Source organism: Teleopsis dalmanni, chromosome 2, assembly GCF_002237135.1.
Source record: "Teleopsis dalmanni isolate 2A chromosome 2, ASM223713v2, whole genome shotgun sequence".
Lineage (NCBI taxonomy): Eukaryota > Metazoa > Arthropoda > Insecta > Diptera > Diopsidae > Teleopsis > Teleopsis dalmanni.
The window spans coordinates 58,066,297-58,078,332 of record NC_051847.1 but is presented as its reverse complement, the minus strand read 5'-3'; the positions used below and the strand labels follow the sequence as shown (position 1 = coordinate 58,078,332).

Genomic DNA, 12,036 nt, shown 5'->3' with positions numbered 1-12,036 from the left:
ACTAACTACTAAGCAATGAGCACTATATCTTCGTTCATATAAATTTTTATTTATTTGATCAATTTTAATTAACAAATCAATTTATTATTGAAGTATTTGACTATTGATATACGTACAAACTGAAGGCAGTGTAAAGCTGCAAAATGCATACTTGTTTATTTATTTAAACGGAAATATATATATTTGTATCAAAAACTGAAGTTTTCTACAATACAAAAACAAATTCAATAAAATATAATTATAAAAAATTGATGCATCTTAAATTACTATGTTGGTTGATTGGTTCCTCCATAAATTTAGTTATACATATATATATATATATATATACAATATATTTATATATATATATATATATATATATATATGTATATACATACAATAAATTAAGAACTTATATAGCTTTACTAACAAATATGTCTGAGTCATAGGATGCGTGAGTGTGTATGTTTCTGTGTGTGTTTTGTGTATGTTTGTAAGTGACATTTTGTAAATGTATTATTTTGGTTACTAATATTAAAAATTGTTACTAAAAACTTTTGTTTATAATATTTTTCATTTAATTTTTAACTAATTTTCTTAAGCTTTACTAATTGTTTAACTTCTTGAATCGTTACTTTCACTGAAGCTTTGTTCACTTGATTCTCTTCGACTACTCATCGGCTTCGGTTTGTATTCTGTTATAAAAACTGTCACCGAGTTGACAGTGACCTCACGTGTCTGTGCTGTCGATCGATCGACATTTTTTAAACGTGCCGTATACTTTTTGTGTTTATTTTTCTCATGACCAGTGCCATTACGGGAACTAGAGGAAGATTTGTTACCATTTTGCATGGCACCAGAAGCACCTGGTAATGTGGCAGCTTGTTGGGCGGCTAGCGTTGAGTTCAGACGTGGCTTCCGTGTAGAAGTTCCTGGTAGATAGAAATATATTTACTTTAGTATAAAGTTATTAAAAATTTAAAAGAAAAAACAAAAAAAAACCACAATCAAATAATATATTTAAATATTAGAAATTAATGAAAATAAGGTATGTATAGATAAATATGGTAAAATCAGGAAAAAGATGAAAACTAGTTTTTATTTTAACTAACCTTCAGCATTACTCATATGTATCAAAATGATCGGGAGTGTGTCTTAGCACAGCAGATTGATAGATAGACTTAGAAATAAATCTCCATATCAAGAACACATATATGACAAGGCGCTGAAACTTTTTAACATCCCCAGCTCACATTCGAACACTAATCTCTCCTTGTTAAAGGCAACCTCCACTACTGACAGGCATAGGGACATTCCGATAATAAGAATTTAAATACTTACCGCCATGTTATAAGCGGATTTATAGAGAAACCACAGATACACCATAAATTGAAAGTGCTTTAATTATGAACACGAAATAAATATGAGTAAAAAAAATTTTCTAGTTTGTTGACGAAGAGATAGAAGTATTGATACTTTAATCGATTCCTTATATCAGTTGTAAACTACTTCTAAGACTAATCAGAACTTCGAAGTTTTAATTAGTAATTGAATTGAACTGAACATTACAATTACTCATATAATTAAATAGAACAAATTGGTCAGAGTATAGAACCAGTGGTTTAGAGTATAGAACTAATGGTTTAGAGTAAAGACATAATGGTTTAGAGCATAGAACTTATGGTTCCAAGTATAGAACCAATGATTTAGAGCTTAGAACTAATGGTTCAGAGTATAGAACCAATGATTCAAAGTATAGAGTCAATGGTTTAGAATATAGAATCATTGAAACGAAGTACTTTAAAAATGTATGTACTTCACAATTCTGTCGTGTGCGACATTTAAGTTACAATATGCATTATTCACATGAATGTAAGGGATGTAACCGGAGATAAGATTTTTAGAATCCTTTTTAACATAGAAATTTAAAACAAAAAATAAATTTTAGAGGACTTCAGTTTTACAATTTAATGAGAAATAATAATTAAAAAAGAAACATTTTATGCCATATATTATACTACAAGAATCTCATTTTAAAGATTTAATAAAAATTATTTTTATGTTGCCCTTGCTCTTTTTTACTGTCTTTTTTTTCACCTTCTCTCACTTTTTTGTTATTCTACTCTTACTCTCACTGTCTCTCTTTCTTACAGTCTCAATCTTCTTCTTTTTCTCGCTTTCTCTCTCTCGCTAAGACTGAACAAGAATATATAGTTAATATATTGTGCTTCTTTTACTTTTCATTGATATTTTGTGTATATCTTGGTTTTGAAGTATAAAAATTATGATTAGTCCCTTAAGTATTATATTCCTTTCTATATATGTTATTAATTTCATTCATGACTTTTGTTTATTACAGGTATTTTATTAAAACTGGTGATGATGACGGTAATGAAGTAGATATATGTTTCGTTTCACTAAACACAAAGATTAATTATAATTTAAACATTTTTATAATAGTTTTATACACATTCACTCTATATAATGTGAGTTGTGATTGAAACTCACAACTCAGCAAAGTCAGATAAGGGAGTGCGATCGTTCACTTTATATCCTAAACATACTTAATCATTTTGATGAGTAAATTACAGTTGTTGTTATGATATTTTTTGTTGTGAGTCATGGCGTGCGAATAAAAGATTGCTTTTGTTTTATTAAATTTATAAATAATTCTGTAATCATTAACTTACTCCTCCCAGCTTTATTAGTCTTCTCATTTGGAATAGTTTTCATAATTTTTATTTAATATTTTAATTAATAAAACTAAATTTTAAAATATATTCGGACTCTCCACACGGACAATTCCGCTAGACACAGCAGAAAAAAAATATATGAACTGTCAATGTTGTTTACTTCACACGCCAAGTTTTTTTCCTATAAGCAAAAAGCAACACTAACAAAGGGAGAAAAGTATTACATACTTATTGCACTATATAAGACCTGTAATTACCAGTGCAATTGGGTATAGTGTAACTCCACGGGAAATTTTTTGTTCTCATATTAGTATTGATTAATCGTGAACATACTTAATTTTTTAAGGTTTTCCAATATATTATATATACCCACTGAATATTATAAGTGGGAGAGTGATGGTAAGTACAATCCTTATAGTATGCATATTAATGAGTTTTTTATACAACGTTTTTTTTCTTAATTTTTTAAAGGAATTAATTTTTATTTCTTTTGTGGTGAAGAAGTGGAATGCTTTATGCACCGTCAAACCGACCGTCGTCGGAATGGTGTGACCGACTGACTAATATTAATACATAGTATACGAACAACACACCCCCTCTTCGGAGAGACTTGTTCTCCCTCGGAATTGCTTTCGCAATAACTTTGCGGAGGGTGCTTTTTATGTTGGGATTTTAAGCCATGCTCTTTTGATATGCGATCTGCGTCCAGACCTCCACTTTTCAGAGTATTTTCTTAGTGTCTGCACTATTTATTAACCAGTTTTCTTCTGCTCTTTTCTAGGTTTGGTTTCTTCGATTTAAAGACTTGAGTCACATATTACTCTATTGTTCGCCAGTTGTCTAGGTTCGCTCTCATCTTTTTCATTATATTTTCTGGACTTATTGTATCGCCATATATGCAGTCGATTAGATCTGCCTTTTTTGCAAATATATCCATGTGCAGTCAGCATGTTAGTGAAATAGCAATTTTTGTCTCCAGATTTCCATTTGAGTCAGGTGATTTTATTTGGTATCAGTCTATCTGCTCATCTTCCTTGAGTACTATTGATCCATTATTCTTGTCACATTGTGTTGGTTTGCTCCTGATTTTCTCTTGCCATTTGTTGAGTATAGTAGTTGTTTATATTTTTATTGTATACTCTTTGGCGCTACTTTGCCTATAGATTAATTAGAGTTACACATGGTATTACAAAAACTGTTTCGGTCGCGACAGTGCAATATGCTAATGTGATACGTAGAGCCGCTCTTCTATGCACCGCTTTTATTTGTTTTCTGCATATTTCGGTGTCCAGTGCGTCAGCCTATACGTCGACACCATATTAAGGGATAATGTTTACTGTTGCCATCAGCAATTTTCGTTTTTCCACAACGGGCCATTAGTTTCCTCAAGGAAGCAGTGACCTTTGCTGTTTTAGATAATATTTGTTTATTGAGAATTTTTCTCTTTTCAAGGTAATCGTTTTATAATCTATTGTGTGTTTTTCATAACAAAAATTACAAATTGTGGCACCTTTGATAAGCTTGATTGGATCTCTCCGGCTGTTGTCTATTCAATGCATTGCTAATTTGTCTTCAAAATGTAATAATGGAACGTAGTCTCTTTATTGTATTTTCCTTCCATCACATATCGTTTGTGTATTATTACCGTTTTTTGTGATAATAACACACAAATTTATTGATAAGCACTCGCACGTCATAGCTTAACATAGTGTATTGTTGTTGAAAAAGGAGTGGGTAGAAAGTCCCGCTTTCAAGAATAATCTTTAGAAATCGCGATATAATGGATTGAACGAAAAATACTTTAATAAAATATACTGGCAGAATAAAGTGCTGATATACGAAAAATGAAAAAAAAAATATATAATTAGAAAAATGTTCATATATTTGAGGGTTTCCGGAAAAACGTTCAAAAATCTTTTTCAAAATTCTATGTCCTTAGCTATTTGGAAAAAAAAGTTATTGAGATATTGAGGGTTTACTGATTGACATTTATCTACGTTTATCTGACACCCTTTATCTCGGTTAATGCTGAATTCATTCTTTCACTCCATGTCTATGATTTTCATCGTTTCGTGGAACAAGTATTCATTTCGCTTATTTATGTCAAATAAGTTAATCACAGTCCATTATTTGGCGTAAATAAAAAAAGCCCGCAAAAACATGCATTTGGATTAAGCTCCGTGACTTTTAATGTCTTTGATTGAAAAAGCGGGGGAAGTGATCAGAAAATTATTAAAATCAATTGAACCAGTGACTTTAAACCTAAAGCTATATTAAACCCTATATTAAGCTCAATTTTGTGGAGAATAGTGGAATTTTTGTAAATTTAATTTGCAAAATTATATTTTCTTTCATCACACTCATTTAAATCAGCTGATAGAGACAGCTTATGAAGCCCAAATCTCCAAATAAATATATAAGAAAAAGTGTTGTATATCGGAAAAAATATACACAAACCGAAACTCATTACGTGTAATTGTGTACTCTAATAAAGAAATTATAATAAGTTTTTGCTAACTAATTAAATTAAATAAATAAGCGAAAGGACGCATAATCTATGAATTAAAATTTAAATCTTTTATTAATATATAATATATTTTGATTAATACATATACATATTGACTTTGAAATCGGCGCGACAAAATGGACTGTTCAAAATGCAATAAGACCTATCGTAACGCTAGTTCAATAGTATGTCAAGCGGCATGCCAAAAGCGAGTCCACCGCATTTAGTGGCTTGGACGACGCGGAAGGCATTTTAGATAGACCCTTCGTATGCTTTATGTGTGATGGTTGTTTTACGCTAATCCACAATATTGATGAAATACTTGGAAAAATGCAACAAACAATGGCAAAAGATGGTCAACGTTTTTGCGAATAACTTAGTGAATACAAGAATCACTCTGTATGCTGGAGAATATGCTAACCAAGTTATCAGGAAATCTTTTGCCTGTTTGAGAGATCTGAACCTATCTGTAAAGTATACATCAATTATTTACTCCTCTCTAATGTACTTAAAACTTGTTGTTGAATCCCTTATCAAGTTACGATGCTTCGTAAACTGTAGTACGCGATATGCCTTTGGTCTCAGACGCTTTGATCACTTAGATATTTCTAGAAACGCGATTTTAGGGTGTGATATTGGACAATATATGAAGTTTCGTGTCTGCTAGTTTTTGTAGAGACTTGTATACACTACGACGCTGAAGTATCTTTCTGACTGCTTGCAGCCAGCTTGATCAAACAATGATTAAATACTTCAAGATTTAATGAGAATATATTCAGTAATGTCTCAATACTCAAAGTAATAGAATTTAGCAAGTTAGAATAAATTAATAATTAACATAAACGTCTGTGACGAGAAATATATCTTAAGTTTATATTAAATGGATAATTACCACATTCTGCCATTACTATCAGTGAATGACTATTTTATCTAAATTTAATGGAAGAAAGAGTACAACATTTTGAAGAACTAAGTGTTACTATTTCACATTTAGTTTTTAGTACTTTAAGTACTTGTACAAATAGAATATTAAGGATAAGTAGGTAATGTGGACTGTTTTAACGAATTCCGGCTTCGCAGAGTCAACTTGAACTAGAACTACATAAAAAGTGAATATAAATTATACTGAAAAGACATCTCCAATAACTGGTTTCTATAATTTTGATCATATTGTCAAATTTTTAAACCAGATATTAGATGATAATTGGTAAATGTTCTGTTAATATTGTTACTTCTAAAAACTGATACGATTCGTGAGAAAAACTCAGTTTTCTGAAAACCTACATTTTATAATATATAATAAAAGAAAATTTTTGCAGAATATTATGTCGAAATATATTTTCGTTATAAAATTTGTTGCATTCAAAGTATTTTAAAATTTTAATATTATTTTAATACTATAATCTTCTGAATTTGATGTCCGACTTCAAAACAAAAAAAAAATAAATTTATATTTTTCAATGTTTACTATTTAGAGCGCCAACAGCATATTTCCAAGTCTCCATGGTGTTTCTTCCTTTCTTCTTCTTGTTCTGACTTTTCAATTCTACTACTTTATTATAAACTATTTCTTTCTGGTCCAAGATAAGAAATACAGAAACAAATAAAGAAAGAAATACACGAACAATGGAATGAATACACCACATTGGTTTTTTACTGTTTCTTTTGTTGGAATTACTATAGGAATTTAGTGACCTGAGAAATCGTCCGAATCGTTACAATTTTTGTCACACTGCTTTATCTCTTTTAGCTGCTTAGAAAGCTTAATTTTCTTACATGGGCGGCTTTTGATAACATTTTTGCATTGTGAGCAGTGGGGTATGGGCGTATCTTCCAATTCTGTATCACTTTCTTCACCTTGCTGCATTTGTGCTGTTCTTAACTGTTTATTCAGTTTCCTTTGTTGTAAATATCGTTGAGCTCTTTTCCTAATACGCAATGAAGGAGTAGCTGGTCTCCTAAAATAACCAGCGTCGTCAAAATGACGCTTCGATTGCACCCTCCTTCTCATATTTTGACGGTCTTGTCCATTAGTAGTGGTAGAAACATCACGGATTGCTATATTAACTGTATTGTCTCGTTCCGTATTCCTAACATTATGTTTACCAAGACTTTTTAACCATTTTTGTTTCTCCAAAGCCAATTGAATGAATGGACTCCGTTGTGCATATGACATCGAGTTCCAATTCTTAACAGCAAAGTGTCGTAATAGCGCTTCCCGATCTGAGTCTGCAATAATTCCTTCAGATTGGTTGTCAGTTAAACCAGTGACAACAGCTCGCGCATCGCTCAGCTCCAATTTATTATTCGTATAGAGCAAAAAAACTTTTTTGTATTCATTTATATAATTCACAAATCCATTTATACTTATATCATCCGTTTTACCTCTACGTACAATTTTACGCCATACAGCACTGGAATTATATCGACTCTTAGTTCTATAATAATTTGACTTGAAGTTAATTTTAAGGATGTTTTTCAATCGTTCGAAAGCAGAAGAGAGTGCATCTATGACTGCTCTTGTCATAATGCAAAATAGTTAATTTTGATTTATATTAAGAATAATGTACAAAATATAAAACAAGTTATTAATGAAAGCAAAAAACTTCTTCAATTTAGATTGATTTTAAAAAATCACTGACAGATTGATCTATTTTTTTTTTGGAAATTTTATTAAGGTTATTAAAAAATTGTTTTTTGTATTTACAATTATATATATTTAGAATTATAAATTATATTATATAGAACCATAGGATAGGATAAGTTTGATGTTTTTACTAAGATCATTTGAAGAGTTTTTGTCTTGAATGGTCTTAATGCCAACTCTGTTGATTGCTGTCGACAGTTGCTAGTACTGAAAGTTTTTATATCGTTAGTCATCTGCTTCACCCATTCTCAATCTGTTTCTCTTTCCACCAGCGGGTACCGAAGCAAATACATTCCTAACCGAACAATTTTCATCAATCTAATATCGATTTCCCGGAATAATTCCATACTCGTTACTAATATTTAGGGTACTAAGATCCTAAATATTACAGAGAATATTTTTAATACTTTCTCATCACTGGTGGCTATAATTCAAACTTTTGCACAATAGAGCAGGACAGGTGTAAAAAGATGATTTCTGTTTCTTAAGAGAGGTTTTTATTTCTCATTTGTCTACTTAGCTCGAAGTGCCATCTATTGCCAAGAGTAATATTGCAATGAATAGCTATACTGACGTTATGTTTAAATTTTACACTGATTCTTAGATAAATTAATCTTTTCACAGCTTGCATCTCAAGATGCTTAGAAGAATTTTTGTGTTGACAGAATATAATTCATTTTGTCCCGCAGTAGGTCTTGTTTACCAGAAAACCTACTAGATAGATTTGTCTGTTTTTTTTATTTGGATATTCAGGCCAACAATCCCTTGCTATACATTAGCAGCATTACACTTTTGTAAAATATTGTGCTAGTATGGTTCAAATTTGCTCCTCGAATTTTAGGTTCAAAGCAATAAAGCTATTTTTTAAAAAATTAAATATAAGAATCATAGTTTTAACTATGATAGCGGTGCAATAAATTTTTTAAAAGAAAATAGTGTATAAAATGGAGAGGGAGAATTATTAGGGAAACTATAGTTTGTCTTAAACTTGTTAATATATTTAATAGTAATATATACATATTATATCAGATAGTCAAGTTATTATAAGGTGCTTAAGTTCAGTCCAATTTACATTTAGGACGATTTTTTTATAGTTACACTTCTCTAATGAAAAACGGAGTATTTATATAATCGTTCGAAATACCTAAAACATCTGGGTATATCGTTGATACCAAGCAAACACTTGCTAGATTATTTTTCTGCTGTGCAATTGAATAAAGGATGGAAAAACTCAATGATATGTATGCTAATTGACCGCTTTTTTATAAGGAAAAATCCAGTACACTTATTGAGATGCTCTATAAAGATATCAGACGTATGGTAGGTCTACTGAAGGATATAAATCGATTAGAAAATCATGTTAGTAGATTGAATTTTTACTTTAAGAATTGCTGTCGCAGTTATGGAGAGAAGGAAGAAAGTGCTTCACATCTGGTTTATTATTGCACAACGTTAAGCGTTCCGCCCTATGCTGTTACTAAAAGTGATGTCTTTATCCAAAGTACACCAAGGTTATAATAATAATAACGTATGAGTGGCACCATTTTACTATTTTACGATCTTTCTCTTTTAAATATCTTAGAAATATTCAGAACCTCCCTTTAAAGCGCATTTTAAGCCTTGCGCAAATGTAAGATGGTTTACATACCTCTTAGTTTCTTATACGTTAACCCAATGGGGGGCCAATAGATCTAAGTAGATTCTACTAGGATTGCCAGTATAACCTAACAACTAAGAACTTGAACGCAGTATTTAATATGGATTATTATCTGTCTCTATAGATCGGTATTTAATGTTTTGATATATTTTATAATATCAAAAGATATTTAAAATAATTTTTAAGTATAAGAAATGATTTTGACTGCTCTAAGTTTGTTATTGCTTTCGGATATTCTAAAAAATCACCTAAATCATATGGACCTACTTTATTCAAAGTGTTTCAATACTATAATGCCACTTTAGAAGTGTTGAACTGGCTTTTAATAAATTATGTTAAAATTGACTTTTCACTATTATTTTATATGTTTCTAAATCCAAGAGTTCATCAATAAATTCATAAATAATTTTATATTTATTTTTACTAATCATCAATATTAGCCACAATATTGACCACTTAATGTTAATCAATCACAAACCGGCACTTTTCAGCTGTCAACCACTGTAAACTCTTCACACTTTATAAATTGAAGGTCGTCGCTGATGACTTACATATTGACGCACATATATTTACTAATAAATTAGATAGCATTTAATTAAGCACAACAACAACAACGACAACAATGCCGCTCTCACACGAACTGAGAGCAAACAAATAAAAATAGTTATCAAAACAAAAAACTAATACAAAATTATTTTCTGCCTATAAATATTTATTTGATTTGTTTTGTTTACATTCTGCAAGTGTTGCCAACCGCGACATCACATCACCAATGCAAGCAAGTACTTTTACCCGCAAACGTAGTGGTGTGGCAAATGCGTGATAGTTGTCAACACACATTGAGCACTGAGCACCGAACACCGAGAAGGCAAGCAGAGAAGCATTAACTGCAATTAAGTTGTTGTTGTTGTTGTTTAGCGTACACACATAATAAAAAAATAAGCACAAGTAACTGATAATAGTAAATAATACCAAGTATATTGAAATGCTTTGGGGGCATTCCTAATAATAACTGCAGCATAGCAACGATAGCAAATCAAAGGGAAAACTTTCTTGTTTTTAACTCTGACGTGAGCAGATTTCTTAGAAAGCAGCAGATAAAAATAAAATATGCACACACTGGAAGGAAATTGTGTTTTGAGTAGATTGCAGCTTGTTGGGGCTGTTTGCAAATTATAAAAATAGAAATTCCAAAATAACTTCAAAAACAACAGAAATATTTTCCAATAAAGTTTACAAGAAAACAAAAAATCTAAACACACAAAATAATCAAAATATCAGAATTTGTTTTCCCCAACATAATTGAATTTTTTTATTAGCTTTTTTTCACTTTTTATGCATAGTAATTTGTTAAATTTGCGAGATTAATTAAATTTGACATGCTTCATTGGCAGCGTGTTTTGCTCCGCTTACGTTTGCATAAGCTTCTTGTTATATTCACAACCGTCGAGGTCACTCACCTCAGAGCACGTCATAAAAAAGTACTTAGGCATTTTACGTATAGTAAAATTCTTCTCCACATTGCATTCACAACTAGAACAGGCACAAGGGCGTACGTGGGCCGCCACTTAGGGATCGATTGAATATTATTTGGCAAATTTGAAACTATAAATTTGTATTTGCATCACAATTGCACACACACACAACACGCTCATTTTCTTTCGCACTTTGCGTTGCGTGCATTTTACATTTTACCAGTGGGCATTTACCATTTCTATTTACTACGTTATTTTTCCATTTTTTTATAGGAAAATTTCTCACCTTTTCTTACATCACACATACGACACTTAAATGCTTCAGCTGTATTCCGATATGTACATACGCTGCAGTCCCAGAAATTATCCTCAATTGCTTTCGATTGACGCTTCTGCCTTTTTTTGTGATCCATAATAAAAATTTTAACTTTGTGGCTTCTTTACTTTTGCAGCGTCTCAACAATTACTGCTACTTCTCTCTTTTTTATTTAAATTTGCAATTATTTATATTATTTAATACATGCAATGCACTTTCATTTACAAATAACTTTATTCTATTTTTACGTATAAAAATACTTTTTTTATATATATAAAATATGTTTATCTTTGAAATATTTCTGTTCTTTCGCTAAAAATTACAACACAACAACTGAACTCAACCACTAAAAGCGAAAATTTTACGTGTCTGCTTTGGTTTGACGTTTGCTTCAATCAAACAAATATGTTTGACAGCTGCACAGAGTAAAGCCGATTTTGGTGTGCTGGCAGCACTATTCAATGAAAGTGAAATAAATGTTTGGTTAAGTATTCCATAATTATTTATTATTGAATAAATAATAAAAAATATTACAAAAAATATAATTGATGTTGTGAAGTATTCAATAATTACATTTTATTCAATAAAAAATTAAATATTAAATATTTAAAAAATATATTTGTATTTATTGAATATTTAGTAATTGTTTAATATTGTTGTTGAGTATTCAATAATTAATTTATATTCAATAAAAAGTTAAAAATATTAAATAATTATATTTGCGTTTTTTATTGAATATTTAATAATTGTTTATTTTTAAATA

The 12,036-nt window shown here is 30.4% G+C and overlaps 1 protein-coding gene across 2 annotated transcripts; it reads right to left on the bottom strand.

Moving 5' to 3' along the window:
• Window positions 1–241: 241 nt before the first annotated feature.
• Window positions 242–11,612, bottom strand: LOC119681757 (YY1-associated factor 2). Of its 2 annotated transcripts, none has more exons than XM_038095031.1 (2): window positions 2,670–2,806; window positions 242–911 (listed from the first exon to the last, which is right to left on the bottom strand). In XM_038095031.1, exons 1-2 carry the CDS (start codon window positions 2,710–2,712, stop codon window positions 595–597), a joined length of 360 nt encoding a protein of 119 aa, XP_037950959.1. In that variant the 5' UTR covers window positions 2,713–2,806; the 3' UTR covers window positions 242–594. The 2 variants fall into 2 exon arrangements, with proteins under 2 accessions (XP_037950959.1, XP_037950958.1); XM_038095030.1 differs by lacking the exon at window positions 2,670–2,806 and adding an exon at window positions 11,244–11,612 and having other exon boundaries at window positions 245–911.
• Between the last annotated feature and the right edge of the window lie 424 nt (window positions 11,613–12,036).

What these genes read in the sequence shown, in the direction of transcription:
- LOC119681757 (XM_038095030.1), bottom strand. Translation starts at nt 11,370, where the DNA reads ATGGATCACAAAAAAAGGCAGAAGCGTCAATCGAAAGCAATTGAGGAT. An exon ending in TATGTGTGATGTAAGAAAAG is followed by an intron (nt 912 to 11,243) that starts GTGAGAAATTTT and finishes TCTATCTACCAG; the next exon opens with GAACTTCTACACGGAAGCCA.